Raw genomic sequence first — 19,169 nt, 5'->3', positions numbered from 1 at the left:
CTTACCTGTTGTAATGTCCACATCTGTGATTTCTGCTACATGAACAAATAAAATTGGGAAACTGAGCATTATTAGGTGGTTTCTCAGTTCATCTGTCATTGTTGTGCTTGTAGCATTTATCTCCATTTCTACCAGAAAGTCAACGAATGGTAGTTCTAAGAAAGAAAAAAGAAAGAAGTATAATGGGCATTGTAAATACTCACTCACTCACTCTCACTCATTTTCTACCGCTTATCCGAACTACCTCGGGTCACGGGGAGCCGGTGCCTATCTCAGGCGTCATCGGGCATCAAGACAGGATACACCCTGGACGGAGTGCCAACCCATCGCAGGGCACACACACACTCATTCACTCACGCAATCACACACTATGGACAATTTTTCCAGAGATGCCAATCAACCTACCACGCATGTCTTTGGACCGGGGGAGGAAACCGGAGTACCTGGAGGAAACCCCCGAGGCACGGGGAGAACATGCAAACTCCACACACACAAGCCGGAGGCGGGAATCGAACTCCGACCCTGGAGGTGTGAGGCGAACGTGCTAACCAAGCCACCGTGCCCCCCCCTTTGTAAATGCTATACATAAAAAAACCTATTTTAAAAGCCAGTCTTTTTTTTTAATATACTTATATACAAATTTCCTCTTACCATTTTTTGGCACGCACATCTGTCCATCAGTGGGAATTGCACTGATACAAGTACATGTTCCATCATTTAGGTTATGACAGGCGTTATAAGTAATACAGTTATTGTAGGACCAAACATATTGATCCTCACATGTGCACTGGAATTTGGAGTCATTTGGCTGGCACACTGGGAATAAATAAAGGTAAATATGAGATATGATACTAGAGAAATCACCTGGTTCATTTCAGTCCTCCTGAAGAATTATTACAACAGATTGTACATGATAGAAAGCATTTAGTCAATAAAAGCTTATAAAAGTATAAAAAAGTCATGTCTAGGTAATTATTTTTATGATCTAGGGAACTGCGACACACAATATGGATCCATGTGCAAGACGATTTAGATACAAAATTTTTAGAATTGTGGTCATATAAAAAGGTCTTGCCTTGTACCAAAATACTGTGGAAAACATTATTTGATACAGAATCCAATAAATATGGTCACGGGAACCGTCACTTGGGTAGCAATCAGTGGTCATACCCAGTATATCAGGCAGAGAACAGAAATAGCTTAGAAGCTGGTGTTACAGTTTACCTGACAGAAAAAGGAATATTTACTTCAGTGCTTCACTGAATCATTAATTTCACGAGTCAATCCACATTGCATAACTGAGGATATAGAGAAAGGGCTAGGGTTCATACTTTACTTTTCTAATCTTTGCCACTGAAGTATGTGAAATGAATGTACTTTTAAATTAAATGTATTTTGTTGATTGTATGTCTTGGATTTTCTGACGTATTAAGTTTAGTGTGTAGCTCGTTTCCATGCTGTAGTTTTTCCAGGTATCGAGCCTGCTGTGGTCTGAAAGTTTACTTCAATGTTGAATGAAAAGTTGGTAGCATATCTACTAAAGGGATGTGGTAGCCTAGTGGTTAAGGTGTTGGGCGACCAACCGGAAGGTTGTGAAGTCCCAAGTCCCTCAAGCTGCCACTGCTGGACCCCTTAGCTAGGCCCCTAACCCTCAATTGCTCAATTAAATAATACAATGAGATAAACCTGAGTTCCTCTAGATAAGGACATCTTCCATAAATGTAAGTATCTTTAGAGACTTTAGAATGTGTGTTTAGAGGTTTTGCCATGAAAACATGGTATGGTGGGCAGGACATATTACAAAATGGGTCATGGCTGAAAGCAAAAACTTCAGCTGAAGTATTTGTAATGATTTTAGTCCCGCAAGGTGCGTCATACTTTTTCAGGTTTCCAGAATAAATGTACATCATTTTTAAACCCATGGTCTAACAATTTTTCATCTGCCACAGAGCAAAAATGTATTCATCATTTGGAAACCTAAATTAGTTCTATTCAAACATATGCTCTATCAATTCTTAATTATGCTTCTTTTTTTTACTTCTTAATTTAATTTTTTATATATTTAAATGCCCTTGTTGCTGTCTGTGAGTAACCAAAGTTTTCTTGTATTGTGTACAACAATACAGTTCCTTACCTTACCTGAGCTTGCAAATTAAGTATATATAATAAAATATCTAATTATAAAAGAATTATAAAAATAATAAAAGAACTCACCTGTTGTAATGTTCAGCTCATCAATTTCTGCGGCATTGTCTATTTGTAAAGGACTGATGGACTCGAGGGATAATTTGATTTGGTCAAGCAAAATAATTCCTGATACATTCACCTCTATGATCACAATGTATTCTAGTATTTGGTTGTTCACTGGAAACAATATGATTTTGGTTATTAAGGTGACAGGCATGAAAAGAAAATAGCAGATACAGATATAATACAGTATATACTGTAGGTTTACTTTAAAATAATGTAACAGAATTTTAATTGTAACATTAAAGTTGTTATTTACCATTTCGTTTTTCTCTTAAGTGATTCATTTGTCCATCTGTATAACTAAACTGAATTTGGAAAAAGTAACATTATTATTAAGTTAAAGTTGCCTAATAATTGTTAGTGTAGCTTAAAGTGTATTTATGTTTATTGCAGTTTATCACATAAGTATTACATTCAGAATGGATGGATAAATAGATTTTTTTTTTCATCATTATTGATCCACTGAGGTAGATCTTTGGGTGCTTCACTAGCAAAATATATCGATACCATGGAACTAAACGGTGTACAAATAATAAATCAAGTTAGAAATACACATATTAACAAATTATTAGTGTTTTTTTTCTTGGTGCATTTCTTGAGGTTATTTTTATTTTCTTGTGTTTTTTATTCTTTATGATTTTTGGGTTTCTTGCTTGAAAGATTTATTTAATATATGATTATTAAAATATTAGCAATATATAGAGCTATTATCGCTTTAAACTTTACCTCTACATTCATGTCTGAAATTTCAGGAAGTCCTTGTAAGTTCACCGTGTCCATATGAATGATTAGGATGACAACAAATCCCAGGAAATGCTGTAATATTTTCCCTGAAAAAAAGTTAAGAAATGCAATATTTAGCCTTAATTAATTTTCAAATTGATTGATCAAACATTATACAACTATAACAAATAGCTGAAATTTCAGACAATGGATGCTTTATTTGTTGACAGCTGTGTCCATGGGCCTGACTTTGTTGCTGATCACGCACATAACTCGGCTGAGTAAATTCAATGAATACTAGGAATTACATTGGACAATAGCCAAATAGGTTCTTTTACCAACCACAGAAGAGGAAATGGGGCTTACAATACACATTAGGTCCGTAAATTCCCCTTCTGACTTCGGACCTAAGTTCATATATTTTGTTTTTAATGGAAGAAACAGTATCTTAAAGATTAAAAAAAATTGCATTCAGATCATAGTAGAGTAGAAAGCAGCATTATGCATAAATTAACTGTATGTTTTAATCTCTAAAGTCTTTGCTTGTTTGTCATATTATTCCATAACCTCAATGAATTATTCAGTAACTCCAGCAACTCTAAAAGGTAAATTCTTTTATTTAAAGCAAGAATGTAACCCCAAACAAAGATACTTTAAATGTTTAACTATTGCCTTGAATCTTGTGCTACTAAGGCAGTAGGAGGTGAAGCAGGCAGATATTGCTGGTTGCTGAGAAACAATGGGTTTCACCTTATGGGAACCTTTCATGCAAAAACTGGTGACAATTAATTAAACAAAAACACTATAATGCGTCTTAGTAAGGTGTTGAGCCATGACAAGCTTCAGTGTACATTGGAACAGATGCTACAAGGCTGGAACTTGGAAGGGTGAGATAAATATTAAATCAAATTATATTTTTAAAGGTAGTTTTTTATTATTCTGTTGGCTAACAGGTTTTCTAAAACCTCTTCTTCCATAACCTCTTCTTTATATTTAACTGTCCGACTGTAAATTTGAATAGAAAAATGAATGTAATATACTTAGAGCTATTAGAGCTATATTTGAAATAATAATTTAGGTAATTCTATGTTTATTATGATCAACCTGATCAGATTTACTATTGACTTAATATTTGAGAGTAAATTAAAAAGTTGGTATGATTTCCACTAGAAGGAAGAAACATGGGACGTAATGTGTTCACTTCTTTTAGGTTAGAGATTATAAGCCAAGCAGTTCTGAAATGTTTTCTTCTCTGAAAACAAACACATTTCAACATAAGTGATTGATTTGTAGAACACAAAAATGCTCTAAATAAGTAATAATTGTTTTTGCATTTCTAAATAAAATAAATCCTTACCTTTATTAGCCATGATGCTCAGGCAGATAACGATGTGAACTTCAGCTGGTATTACTGTAGTGTCTCTACATATAAAATAATCATTAGGCACTTTCAGAAGTTTAATAGTATGTAGTGATAATAGTAACTTTATTAGGGCTTTTATCAACTTCCAAAGTTGTGAAGAAAGAATGTGAAGAAAGAATTTCACTGAAATGTAATTTATATATGACAAATAAAATCTTCTATTCTATTCTAAATGATTCCCAACATATCAATTCTGATCTAAAATTTCCACCTGATTCACCTGTCATTCAACATACAGCTGTTTAACTTGTTATACAATAATGTACTAGAACAAGTCAATTCATATTAATTTGAGATTTAAAAACTATTGAGCAACACATTCTATTCAATCAAAGCCAAAGACTGTGGTAAATGTATTAAAATAAACATCATTTTTGCATAAGAGTCATTAAGAGATTAGAACTAATAAAAATTTCCACATATACACATTCATTTATTTTAAGCCTAGAAGATTTGGCATGTTGCTAATATGAACATTTCAGTTACATTTATTCATTTATTTATGTATGAAATCACAGAAAGTTTTTATTTATGTGTTGATTAAATGTTATTAATGGTGACCTCTTATTTGATTAGTATACAGTATGTATATTTTTTCTCCTTGTGCTTTGAGAAAAATTTGGGAAACTGTCAGGTATTTCTATAAAGAATTCATTTCAGGACATTTTAAATTTCACTTTAAAATGAAATTCTAGATTTTCTTTAGCATTTATTTAAGCAAACTACATCAGAGGTTTTATGTAATAGGAGAATATAAAGGTGTCTACATGTTAAGGATTAATATTAATTCATTAGTTCAGTCTGTTTCAGTTTTTTTTTACTTTTTCTTTTTAATATCGTTTGTTTATTTCTTTAGATTTTGAATGTGGAGATCGTTCTTTCTTTTTGTTTAAAAAATAAATGTTTTCTTATTATTATCATTCCTCCATGATAACTACTGTTACAGATGACACAATATTACATTTCAGAACTGCTGCTTTTTCTCAGTTCAGAACTCAGGCCAAAGAACTTTAGCAATAAAGAAAAGCACACAAACATAAGCAGTTTACAAAAAGCTATTATTTCACAGCACAGAAATAAAATCAGCCTTTAAGGTAATCTTTATTATTATTAAAGACAAATTCTGATACATGCAAGTAGAATAAATAGAACAGAATATTAAATATCTTATGAAATTTTAGTTTTTAGGACCTACCTTGGCTCCAGCCAGCCCAAGATTCAGCTCCAACAAGTAGGTTTGCCAGAAACCTCTAAGCTTTTCAGGTTATAATTTCTGTCACCTGACCATGTAGATACTTTAGAATTAAACACTTAATCCTACTATGTTTCCTACTTGCCAGACCAGTTTTAGACTTCAGTCATGTCCTGCATTCTCCTGCTTCCTGATTCCTGAAGTTTATAAGAATATTTAAGGTTGAGGCAGGTTTTAGGTATCTGACATTATACATCCATATGAACACCTTACTATCACACCTATTTGTGGGCCTTTCCTGTTAAAGAAAGTGGTCTCAGAAAAATTCTGATATACACTGATATAAATAGTAGTAAATGGCCAGCCATCATAAAAATGTAAATAAAATCCATGTAATGCATTATGCTTTAACAAAACCTCTGCTTTCTTATCCAGCACAATTATTCTGTATATATTTGAGTATTTATTTTGAATGATATATACTTATGTTTTATAAACTAAATTAAATCATTCTAGTTTTGATTTATGCTCACTTTCCATGATTTTAATCTTTATTTAATCTTGAAGCTTTTGGTATTATGTTTAAGACATTATTCTTAATTCTTAGGTTATTTTTAGTATTAAGCATTATGTCATGATGGCTTGGACAATGGGTTTATTTTCTATCTTGTGCCATGTGCTTTTGTTTATGTTTTTGGTGTTCTGGGGGCCGTTTCAGAAAGGAGGTTCAACCAACTCTGAGTTTAAAGTTGAACTCTGAGTTGACAAACCCCGAGATGGGAAACTCTGAGTAGAGAGTACAGAACAGCTGAAAAGAGTTAGTTTTATCAACTCTAAGTTGACTGAATCTGAGTTAAGCGCGTGGACCACAACTATAAAAAGCCATTATCAATGGAGTGCAGATATAATGATTCATCATGGCAACAGCGTCAGACAAAAGAAAAGTCTGCATATTTCTCACCAGCAGAACCGGAAGTGCTTGGAGAATATGGAGAATTTTAACACGTATTTAAAAAAAAATAGCAACACTGCTGTATAAAACAATAGGCGATTTAACAAGGTGTATTTTAAAAATGTATTTTATATATATATATATATATATATATATATATATATATATATATATATATATATATATATATATATACCTTTAAAAGTTATATTTTTAATGTAAACTTCTCCCTCTAGTTACACACTTTGTTCAATTCAAGGATAATTCATGCAATTGTATATTGTTCATTTCTTGTCTCTCCTTATTGTTTAAGTGGTTGATGTTGATTTGGGATTTAGAAAGATATTAATAAGTAAGTAGACCAAATTAATAAGTAGACCAATACTTTCTAGAGATAGTAAATATTACATTAATCTAATTAGACTGGTTGAAGATGTAATTTGTAGTTAGTAATTAAGAACTATTTTAGAGTAAATTCCCAACTTTTATAATATCAGAGGACAGAATTTTATTTGATCAGGAAACAACACAAAAATTGTCAGAAAGCACTTAAGAGCGAGGCGCACTTTCCTGACCGCTCTGCAAACAGTAGTCTTACTAATATGTTCTGCATCCCCGATGTTATACACAAAACTACAATTCACAAAGAAACGTAAGGCAACGCAAAGCATCTGCTCGGATGTAAGAGCATGGCCGCGATGGCTGATGTAAGGATGGATTATATTATGGATCTTATTGACTGTAAAGAAAAGCGGTACCACTCAAATAAAAATGCATAGGGATGTGACAAAAATCCACTCTGGGCTTAAACGAATTAATACAGACTCTTCATCAACAGGATCGTCCATAAAAGGACACGCCATTTCATTCATTTTACATATACGGCATTTAGCAGACCCCCTTACCCAGAGTGACTTATATTTTGTTTCAATTTATACAACTGAACAATTGTGTCCACAAAAGCTTGGTGGACCTATGACCTTCTGATCAGTAGTCCAACACCTTAACCACTAAGCTACCACATCCCACATGCCCCTTGCTGCTCTCTGTGTAACTGAAATGTGGGCAATGAATGAGGTGTTTAACCGTCGCTTCCCCTTTAAAAAGGGGAGGAGACAGTCAGAAACTCTGGGTTTACCGAAGAAAACCTGCTCCCGACCAGGTTAGGTTCACAGAGTAAGTTACTATGGTAACTGACTCTGAGTATAAGTTACTCTTTCAGAAACGGGCTTGACTTAACCTGCTTTCTCGGGTTTAACCTACCTCCCTTCCTGAAACGGAAAACCCAGAGTTTCCCTCATTTCAGGGTTAACATACTCAGAGTTTTAACTTAACCCGCTTTCTGAAACAGGCCCCTGCTCTGCTCTGTTTTGTGTTTGTAAAATGTGTCATTATGTTTGGGCCTAGATCTTTTTGACTTTACACTATTTTAACCAGCAGGAGTTGCCAGCATGTGGTGTTTCGAAAGCTTTGAATCAGTGAATCATTTTGTGAAATTGATTGGGGGTTGAGGGCACAGTGGCTTAGTGGTTAGCACGTTTGCCTCACACCTCCAGGGTCAGGGTTTGATTTCCGCCTCCACCTTTTGTTTGTGTGTGTGCCCTGCGATGGGTTGGCACAGGCTCCCCATGACCCGAGGTAGTTCGGATAAGTGGTAGAAGATGAATAAATGATTTGAGTCTTCGAAATGCTGCATTTCTCCCATCACTACCTGTTACATGTCTTGCTAATTACCCTCCCTATTTAAGCCTGTAATTTGAGTCCTTGTTTGTTTCCTTGTGTTCTCTAGTTTATGGTTTTGATTTTTGTATCTTGCTTTGCATTTCGGTTGTTAATTGTGTTGTTTTATTAATATAAACCCCTGTCTGCCTTCTATCCCTGCATATGGGTCTGGGTTTTTGTTTCATTGGAGCCACCCATATCTGACATTATGTAATGATTCTCACTGGTCTGAAGCTGGGACACCTTCAGATGGGCCAGTCAGGTGTGACAGCTCAGAAAAAAAAAATTCTGTACATATAAAATGAGATAAGGTAATGGTGTTGTGTAAAGTAATTTAAATTTATTTTAAAATAATTAAAAAAAACAAAGAAACATGTACAGACTTTCTACCAACCTGAAAAAAACAAACAAACAAAAAACCTGATTAAATAACAAAGACCATATAATATAAATTATTATAATCCTTAATCCATACTTTAGTGGCCAGAGAATAACATGCAGTATAATATAATGATATATATACGTATATATAATGATATATATACTATGTACTATGTACTATGTACTATATAATGTTAGCAACTAAACAGATCCTTATAATAAGGGTCTACTGCCTTAAGTGTTGATAGGTGCATATGAGTTGTTTGAAGTTGAAGCCATATTGGCACTGTTTGCCGCTGTTTGTACATTGTAGACATCTGCAAAAGACCAAAAATATTAGTGGCAACGCTATTCACAAATCAGGACAATGCTTACATACTTGATGCATGATAAAGCGACATAGATACAACACATAAGAGAGCAAAAAACGAAACATTAACACAATAATAGTGTTAAAATGAGGAATTAGATGACAAAAGTGAAATAATTTGATGCAGTCAAAGATGGATGAATAAAAAGTCATTGAAGTTTATCTGTAATATCAAAAGCAATACTCACAGGAATGAATATGAATTAATTAATTGGAGAAGAGAAATGGGAAAATGGGCAATGATGGCAAGATGAGAAAAGATATTTATCTTTTTATACATCACAAAAACTTCAAATAGAAGATCTGTGAGTATAGCACATGTAGAAAAAGTGGTTATTCTATTACTTTCTTTCTTTCTTTCTTCTTCTTTCGGCTTTTCCCTGCAGGGGTCGCCACAGCGAATCATCTCTCTCCACCTAATCCTATCTTCTGCATCCTCAACACTTGCACCCACTAGCTTCAAATCCTCATTAATTACATCCATATACCTCCTCTTTGGCCTTCCTCTTTGCCTCCTGCCTGGCAGCTCCATGTCCAACATTCTCCTACCAATATACTCACTCTCCCTCCTCTGAACATGTCCAAACCATCTTAATCTCGCCTCCCTAACTTTGTCCCCCAAACGTCCAACATGGGCTGTCCCTCTGATGTACTCGTTCCTAATCCTGTCCAATCTTGTTACACCCAAAGAGAACCTCAACATCTTCAGTTCGGCTACCTCAAGCTCTGACTCCTGTCTCTTCTTCAGTGACACTGTCTCTAAACCATACAGCACGGCCGGTCTCACCACTGTCCTGTACACCTTCCCCTTGATTCTTGCTGATATTTTCCTATCACACAGAACTCCTGACACCTTTCTCCACCCACTCCAACCTGCCTGCACTCGCTTCTTTACTTCTTTCCCACTCTCTCCATTACTCTGGACTGTTGACCCCAAGTACTTAAACTCCTGTACCTTCTTCACCTCTTCACCCTGTAACCTTACTGTTCCACTTCCCTCCCTTTCATTCACACACATGTACTCAGTCTTACTACGACTGACTTTCATTCCTCTTCTCTCTAGCGCAAACCTCCACCTCTCCAGGTTTTCCTCCACCTGCTCCCTGCTCTCACTACAGATCACAATGTCATCTGCAAACATCATCGTCCAAGGAGACTCCTGTCTGACCTCCTCTGACAACTGGTCCATCACTATAGCAAATAGGAAGGGGCTCAGAGCCGATCCCTGATGCAGTCCCACCTCCACTGTGAACTCCTCTGTCTGACCTACAGCACACCTCACCACTGTCCTGCTCCTCTCATACATGTCCTGCACCACTCTGACATACTTCTCTGCTACTCCTGACTTCCTCATACAGTACCACAGCTCTTCTCTTGGCACCCTGTCATACGTTTTCTCTAAGTCTACAAACACACAGTGCAACTCCCTCTGACCATCCCTATACTTCTCCATCAACATTCTCAGAGCAAAAATTGCATCTGTTGTGCTCTTTCTGGGCATGAAGCCATACTGCTGCTCACAAATTTCCACCACCTTCCTTAACCTAGCTTCCACTACTCTTTCCCACAACTTCATTGTATGGCTCATCAACTTTATCCCCCTATAGTTGCTGCAACTCTGCACGTCACCCTTATTCTTAAAGATCGACACTAACACACTCCTTCTCCATTCCTCAGGCATCCTCTCACTTTCTAATACCCTGTTGAACAAACTAGTTAAAAATTCCACTGCTGCCTCTCCTAGACACTTCCAGACCTCTACCGGGATGTCGTCAGGACCAACTGCCTTTCCACTTTTCATCCTCTTCAAAGCCTTCCTGACTTCATCCTTTCTAATCTTATCTACTTCCTATTCCACAGAGTTCACCCCTTCTACTCTTTTTTCCCTCTGATTTTCCTCATTCATCAGCTCCTCAAAGTATTCCTTCCATCTCCTCTGTACACTCTCCTCACTTGTGAGCACCCTTCCATCTCTATCCTTAATAATTCTAACTTGCTGCACATCCTTCCCATCTCGATCCCTCTGTCTAGCTAACCTGTACAAGTCCTTCTCTCCTTCTCTAGTGTCTAACCTAGTGTACAACTCTTCATATGCCTTCTGCTTGGCCTTAGACACCTCCCTCTTCACTCTGCGCTGTAACTCCTTGTATTCCTGTCTATTCTCTTCAGTCCTGTCCATATCCCACTTCTTCTTGGCTAATCTCTTCCTCTGGATACTATCCTGAACTTCCTCATTCCACCACCAAGTCTCCTTATCTTCTTTCCTCCTTCCAGATGACACACCCAGCACCTTTCTCCCTGTCTCCCTGATCACTTCTGCTGTAGTTTCCCAGTCATCCGGCAGCACTACCTGACCACCCAGAGCCTGCCTCAACTTCTGTCTAAATTCCTCACAACATTCCTCCTTTTTCAGCTTCCACCACTTAGTTTTCTTCTCTATCTTTGACCTCTTCCTCTTACAGACCATCAGAGTCATCCTACACACCACCATCCTATGCTGTCTGGCTACACTCTCTCCCACTACCACTTTACAGTCACTAATCTCTTTCAGATTGCCTCTTCTACAAAGGATGTAGTCTACCTGTGTTCTCCTACCTCCACTCTTGTAAGTCACTCTATGTTCCTCCCTCTTCTGAAAATACGTGTTAACCACAGCCATGTCCATCCTCTTAGCAAAGTCTACTACCATCTGTCCTTCAAGGTTCCTTTCCTTAACTCCAAACTTGCCCATCACCTCCTCATCACCTGTGTTCCCCTCACCAACATGTCCATTAAAATCCGCTCCTATCACCACTCTCTCACCCTTGGGAATACTCTCAATCACCTCATCGAATTCACACCAGAATCTCTCTTTCTCCTCTAACTCACAACCTACCTGCGGGGCATAACCACTAACAACATTCAACATCACCCCTTCAATCTCTAACTTCAGACTCATCACCCTGTCTGACACTCTCTTCACCTCCAGAACATTCCTCACAAACTCCTCCTTCAGGACCACACCTACCCCATTTCTCTTACTATCCACACCATAGTAAAACAGCTTGAATCCTGCTCCTATACTACGAGCCTTGCTACCCTTCCACTTGGTCTCCTGTACACACAGTATATCCACCTTCCTTCTCTCCATCATATCAGCCAGCTCTCTACCTTTCCCTGTCATAGTACCAACATTCAGAGTTCCTATTCTCAGTCCTACACTCTTACCTTTCCTCTTCTCCCTCTGTCTGTGCACTCTCCTCCCTCCTCTACTCCTTCGACCAACAGTAGCCCAATTTCCACCGGCGCCCTGTAGGTCAACGGCGCCGATGGCGGTCGTTGTTAACCCGGGCCTCGACCGATCCGGTATGAAATTCTTACTGACAACTCGCATGGTTAGATTTGGCAATGTTTTATGCCGGATGCCCTTCCTGACGCAACCCTCTCTATTTATCCGGGCTTGGGACCAGCACAGAAGTCACTGGACTGTGACCCCCATGGCTAGATTGGTTATTCTATTACTTGATTTACTATAAACCTGAGAATACTCTTCGGATTCATAGATCAGGTTCATAGACATTTTGTATACAAAGGAACATTACAATGAAAAAATCAGCTTTTCATATATAATATGATCAAAATTTTATTGATTAAAATTCAGTTACTTACTTCTTTGCCTTAACCACTGCATGAAAGGAAATCCACTTGAGGACGTTGGTCCTGCACTCGTACTCTGTAATTCAGACATATCCGTCATGGACTTCATTTTAATTTAGACTTCATTTAGAAATCATTTTAATTACAGGTGATGTTTTTTCTAAAGAACTAGCATATACAACAACTATATTTACCCTAGTCTGGCCAGAACTTAGGTTCCTCAGTGAAAACTTTCCTGCCAATGCTTCTTGGACCTGCAACCACAAAAAAAAAAAAAAAAAATATTAAAACATTATTTCTATTGTTTCTGTGAGGAGAGTTTCATGGTCTTAGATCACACCTACCTTACTGTCCAGTAATATTCCAAAGAGCAAAATAAAGAAACCCTTGAAAGAGAGAACAATATTTTACTATTCACTATATTACTTCTAAAACTATCTATGCATTAATATTAATATATAGTATATTAAGTGTTTGCAATGACAATTACAGTCAAAATTAGATTAACATATCTTTAGTACCTGCAGTGAATTAAAGAATGCGAACACCACATGAATCCCAAAGTTCGGTGACACCAAGGTCCCGATGCCGAATCCCCACGTTAGACCAAAGAGAGGTGTTAAAATCGCCACACATCTAGCAATGACCACTAGGGGATGTTTCTCATCTGGCTGAACAGAAGCATTAACTCCTCTCCTCAACATCTTACACAGAACCACAATAAGCACCAGGAGGTTTATAGCTACAATCGTCAGAGCAGGAATCACAAATGCCAGGAGAGCCTTTGTTTTATCCCAGTTCAGCCAACAATTGTAACCTTGTTGAATGTATCCTTTGCCTCCAGCTGTAGATGCCACAGTAACGACAGCTATAATTAACGGGGCTCCATAGCCGACAGTGAAACCTATGGCTATCATTGCGCCTCTGGTTATTCTGGAAAAGACCATGAGGGTGCGGTAGAGGAGCAAAAGTGCTGACAGAAACATCCAGAAGAAAAGGGCGAGATAAAAGAAGTGCATGAAGAACGTCGCTGTACTACAGGGACCCTCTTGTTTAACAACAGCTGCTCCAATGATGAAGCAAATGTTTGCAATCAGGAGGGAGACAGCGACGTTGACTATGGCGACATGGCGCATGTAGGATGTGTCATTTCGTGTCACTGATTTCCATATGATGATTTCAATAATGAGGCACAAAACCAAGCTGCCCATTGAAATGCCAACACCGATGTAGGTTATATAGTCTAAGATTATGGCTTGGACTTTATCCAGCGTAAATGGTGACATCAGGATTGAAAAAGAGGTTGTGTGATTGCACTCACATGTGTATCTTTTATTTTCATTCCCTAAGAGCTTTAACTGACATCCAGTTGAGTCCCATCCACCAACACCATTCAGAAGATTAAAGTTCCAGAAGACACACTGAGGTTTTCCCAATGTAGTATTTATGACATCAAAAGAGAGAGAGATGTTGTTAATTAGTGAGTTTGTCTTAATCACAGCTACGTCTCCATTGATCTGGGTGCCAATCTGACTGCTGTCATTATTGGTCAGATTTCGAACAGGTAAGATGTTGTTAAAAGCCGAAGAGATTATGACGGTGAGGGACGTATTGGCCTTAGTCACAGGAATGTATATATGTGTAGTGAAATTTCTTCCAAATGTTTCATTAAAGGGGGCAGTAATGGATTTTTTTTCAAGAGAAGTAAAGTTTGTTTTTATTGAGATGTTGCCATCTGGGAGTCTGCGTGCAATGTTCTCAGTAGCACTCAGAAGTTTATTACTGGTGCTACTTGTTGTACTGTTATTGTTTAAATACTCCCAAGTAGCTGATGTATCATCTGTTCCAATGACCTCTGCTGTTTTTATGAAATCCTTGAAAGTGAAATATTTATTAAACAAAGCAATCTAATTTATAATTAGAAATATTTAATCAATAATTAATAATAAAGCAGAAATGGCTGTTTTGATTCTTTTTTATAAAATTACTAAATAGTATAAAATGCAGGAGTACAGATTAAAGCTATTACCAATTATTGTACCTCAAAAAGCAAATAAACTTATCTTGTAAAAGGGTCAGTTTTCTTACCGTCATGATGGATGGACTGACAAAAATTGTTTGTGAGAGACCTGAAACGATGGTTAGTATGTCTACAATTGTTGTTATGGTTGCTGCAGAGTCAGCGATCTTTAGAGCCTGTGATATAGCATTACTACTGAGGCTGGCCATAAACTGCGGGATAGCTGCTACTTGTAAAGTCTACAGAAACACAAACAGTTATGAAAAAGTAAACAGAAATTACACAAAGATTATTTTTTAGTATTTTTTTTTCACAGAAGCAAGAAAACAATATACTTTCCTCAGCTTCATCTTTTAAATTTTGAATTTCACGCAGAACACAGTTGTCTTCTATAATGATCCACTTTTTTGAAATACACTTAGCTTCTTTATAGCCAACCCTATTTACATCACAGATAGCAGTTTGTTTTGCTCCCTCATTTCCAGCTCCGAATACATTATCAGAACAGTCAAATCCTAAAACAAAAAAATAACTAAATAAATATAAGAACATTTTTGCATTTGCAGTTTGTTGGACAAAGCAATGTCCAATGACTACCAAAAATAAATAGTGGATATGCAAAGTCCATTTGACACCAGTTCAGGGTATTTATACAGTTAGACTCTAGCATTTATTGTTTTCATAAAGTGTGTAGTGCTGCCAGGGTTTGTGTGGTTTTGGAGATTTTAATTTATTATATCTTGTAATTTGATTGATTGATTGATATATTTATTGATTGATTGACAAACAATTGGGCAATTATCTATATATAATAATCCACAATGAGATCTTCATTTTATTGTAAAGATAATGGTTGGAAATGACTTGGTCAAATAAGTAAATTTTATCTATTTAAAGATGAAATGTATATTACACTCAACTGTCTAAGGATAAAGTTTATATAAAAATTGAATGTTTTTATACTGTTCCAATTTAATACACTTTTAAATCCTGTTAAGGTATCACTAATCTTAGATTTTTATAAATCAAGTAACATTTATGTTTGATTCATTAATTTGTTTAAGAAACATTTGGAAAATATGAGTTGATATTTGAGTTGAGTTATTAATAATATTATTAGTATTAATGCATTTTTATTTTGTATTTACATTTTTCTTAATGATAACAGTATGTGATTGAAGATTGAAGTATGTAGATTACTACCTAATGTTCCTCAATGTAATTTTAAAAATAAATCATTACTCACCTTGGTTTGTTATTTGTATACCAATGGTCTTTGAGTTGTAACTACTATCACTTATAGGTTGTGTTAGTTGGCATTTGGACTGTATTGTTTTCTCAGCAGTCTGACAATCCTTTTTATTAAATTTATAGTTACATGTGACGCAGAATCCTGGTGAGAAAGTGCAACACAAATGGTTAAGCTTTCTTCAAAACATAATTATATTCTCTTACATAGTATGTCATTCTCTAACCATGGGCTAAATATTTTTTTGTAGTAATGTGTTGCTTTTTTCCGTATTATGTTTGGTCTACATTTTCAGTTATACTAGTATTCATGACCACATCACATAGATTTTATGGGATGTTTTGTGTGTGTGTATGACCTGTTGAACTTGAGCAGGTTGTAGTGTCAGTCCATTGCACCTTATATACACCCAGAACACAACACTGCAGTGAGACTGTTGTATCCTCACATTGTACAGTTTTATTACTGGTTACTTGGATATTGGGGTATGGTTGAATCGTAATGCTTTGCCAGATTATATAGGGTAGAGAGTTTACTGTTGTTATGCATGAATATTGACCTAAAAAAAATTATTCTGTTTATTATTATTATTATTATTATTATTATTATTATTATTATTATTATTATTATTATAGTAGTAGTAGTATGAAAGAGAGATAAAGAAAATAATCTGATCATTGTAAGATCCTTCAGACTTACCACTGTCAGTGGGACCGGCATTCGTCACAGTGAGTTCAGTATTATTAATCACATACTTGTCTGACTGCTTTAACCGAATCCCGTTCAGGTTCCAGTTTATAACATTTGTCTCTGGAGGGTTACATGTCAGTTTTAGATCTGTCCCAGGATATATGTTTCCGCTGATGTTAGTTAGAGTTCCTTCAACTGTAACAAAGAATCATGCATTGTTGATGTTGTTGTTCACGTTCCCCCTTATACTGTACATTTATATCATCACTACTGCAGATATGGTTCAAACATAAAATGAATAACTAAAAGTAACTATAACTAAACAATTATAAGTGCTAAAAATAGTTACTAAATAAAACCGATATAAAGATTAAAGATAAATATGCTTCTGTTCTTTACTCTCTAGTTTAAAAGTATTATAATAATAATAATAATAATAATAATAGTAATAATAATAGCAATAATAATAATAATAATAATAATAATAATAATAATAATAATAATAATAATAATAAGTCTACTTTGTCCACTCACCACTTTGACTGAGAAAATCGCCAGAAACACTGAATCCATTGTTAATGAGATTAGTAGCAAGCTGTTTGTTTGCTGAAGCCAAATCAATTTTGTTAGTTGTTGAGGTAATACTGAAGTCTGCAATCACACTGCCAGGTCTGTTTAAAACACATCACAGAACAATTTTAGATCAACAAAAAAATATGCTAAATAGAATATATGCTAGATTATTCCAGTTATTTTGGTAGAAGAAGATGCAATATTAATATTACTACTATTGAATTGATTGATCAATACGTATGTAATTCATTATGAAAATAATGTTAATTAATATTCACCACATTTAATAGTAAATTAATTAATTTGGTTAATTAACAACATCTCTTTAATAAGTATATATTTTTTTTTTATTAGAACTATACATGATGAACAGAGCTAAATCATAACAATATTAGATTACAATAAATATTATCACCTGAAACCAGTCACTGTTGCAGAGTTGAGCTGATAGCCAGGTACATTTTTGTAGCTTTGTTCAATCTGAGTGTAAAATGTCCAGAGTGTTATATAGTTTAATGTAAAACTGAATGTACTGTATACCAGGCCTGGCCCTGCGCATAGGCAGAATAGGCAAATGCCCAAATTATTATTTTTATTAAAAAAAAAAAAATATATATATATATATATATATATATATATATATATATATATATATATATATATATATATTAATTATTAATATATATGTATATATATTTTATTACCCGAGAAGTATTTTATTAATGTATTTATTATATATATTTTATTGCTGTAAGAAAGGCAAGGAAAGCAAGGTCTCCGTAATATAGTTTTTTTTATATAGTTTGTGTGTGTTTCCAAAATATTTTCAAAATAAAGAAAAACAGGACAAAGCTGTGTAGTTTGTTTCTGTGTAAGTTTATGAACAAAATAATCGGAACACAATTGTCTGTGATTCCAGGGGCACCAGGGGAAATCTTGCCTAGGGCAGCAAATTGGCCAGGGCCGGCCCTCCTGTATACTAATCAATTTTCAACATCATTAATGTAATAATATAATAATAATGTAATGTAATAATCAACATTACTACTACTAAATAATAATAATAATAATAATAATAATAATAATACTAATAATACTAATAATAATTATTATTATTATTATTATTATTATTATTATTAATATATTATTAATTGATAATTTATTATATTATCAATTAATAATTAATGAAATATTGTAAAATAATATATTGTGCAATACTTACTGAACTCTGAATTTTATTTTTATATGTTTGATATATTGTACTATCTTTATTGTTGAGGTCAGAGTCAAACGTTTGATTTAATTTCAAGGAGAGGCTTAGTACGCTGGGACCTTGAAAGAAATAACAATAATGAAAAATTAAACAAATAAAATAATCACAGTAATTGCATAACACAGTAGTTAAAAAACAGCTTTTAACACAGCATAAATCAGTGTCATAAACTGTTTTTGGTCAAAGGCAAAAAAAAACATGGAAAAGGAACAAGGTTTAAAATCATACTTGTGGCTTGGGTCGTAATAGATGCTGTGGTGATTGTAGTCATGGGGGCTGTAGTCGTGCTGGCTGATGTTACAGTAGTTGTGCTGACTGATGTTACTATATGGTGTATTTTTGCACATACACACATACATAAACAACTTGTGCTGGGTGATGTTACAGAACTTGTGCTGGGTGATGTTACAATAGTTGTGCTGGGTGATGTTACAATAGTTGTGCTGGGTGATGTTACAGAACTTGTGCTGGGTGATGTTACAATAGTTGTGCTGGGTGATGTTACAATAGTTGTGCTGGGTGATGTTACAGAAGTTGTGCTGGGTGATGTTACAATAGTTGTGCTGGGTGATGTTACAATAGTTGTGCTGGGTGATGTTACAGAAGTTGTGCTGGGTGATGTTACAATAGTTGTGCTGGGTGATGTTACAATAGTTGTGCTGGGTGATGTTACAGAAGTTGTGCTGGGTGATGTTACAGAAGTTGTGCTGGGTGA

General features: G+C 35.3%; 2 protein-coding genes across 2 annotated transcripts in view; both read right to left on the bottom strand.

Annotated features, from left to right (window-relative positions):
* LOC132863711 (adhesion G protein-coupled receptor F5-like) overlaps positions 1-4,343 on the bottom strand; it is a 44,780-nt gene extending 40,437 nt beyond the window's left edge. The window contains exons 1-5 of the mRNA XM_060896668.1: positions 4,331-4,343; positions 2,983-3,080; positions 2,507-2,555; positions 2,215-2,364; positions 652-816 (exon numbers count right to left, since the gene is read on the bottom strand). Coding sequence (XP_060752651.1) covers positions 652-816; positions 2,215-2,364; positions 2,507-2,555; positions 2,983-3,080; positions 4,331-4,343 — 475 coding nt within the window. The remainder of the gene's footprint in view (positions 1-651; positions 817-2,214; positions 2,365-2,506; positions 2,556-2,982; positions 3,081-4,330) is intronic.
* A 4,485-nt stretch (positions 4,344-8,828) lies between these two features.
* On the bottom strand, positions 8,829-18,954 carry LOC132863212 (adhesion G protein-coupled receptor F5-like). The gene is made up of 14 exons (XM_060895888.1): positions 18,683-18,954; positions 18,404-18,513; positions 17,597-17,661; positions 17,143-17,279; positions 16,618-16,803; positions 16,277-16,477; positions 15,916-16,062; positions 15,001-15,184; positions 14,738-14,906; positions 13,171-14,523; positions 12,994-13,035; positions 12,844-12,903; positions 12,662-12,725; positions 8,829-8,960 (listed from the first exon to the last, which is right to left on the bottom strand). The coding sequence occupies exons 1-14, from the start codon at positions 18,807-18,809 to the stop codon at positions 8,878-8,880; spliced, it is 2,928 nt and encodes a 975-aa protein (XP_060751871.1). The 5' UTR covers positions 18,810-18,954; the 3' UTR covers positions 8,829-8,877.
* Positions 18,955-19,169: the final 215 nt, after the last annotated feature.

This window comes from Tachysurus vachellii, chromosome 20 (genome assembly GCF_030014155.1).
Source record: "Tachysurus vachellii isolate PV-2020 chromosome 20, HZAU_Pvac_v1, whole genome shotgun sequence".
NCBI lineage: Eukaryota > Metazoa > Chordata > Actinopteri > Siluriformes > Bagridae > Tachysurus > Tachysurus vachellii.
This window is presented reverse-complemented; position numbering and strand designations above follow the sequence as displayed.

Coding starts and splice junctions, on each gene's coding strand:
- LOC132863212 (XM_060895888.1), bottom strand. CDS start 18,809: ATGTGTGTATGTGCAAAAATACACCATATAGTAACATCAGTCAGCACA. Junction 14,907..15,000: donor GATGAAGCTGAGGAAAGTAT/ATTGTTTTCTTG, acceptor GTTTCTGTAGAC/TTTACAAGTAGCAGCTATCC. Junction 12,904..12,993: donor GAATATTACTGGACAGTAAG/GTAGGTGTGATC, acceptor TTGTGGTTGCAG/GTCCAAGAAGCATTGGCAGG.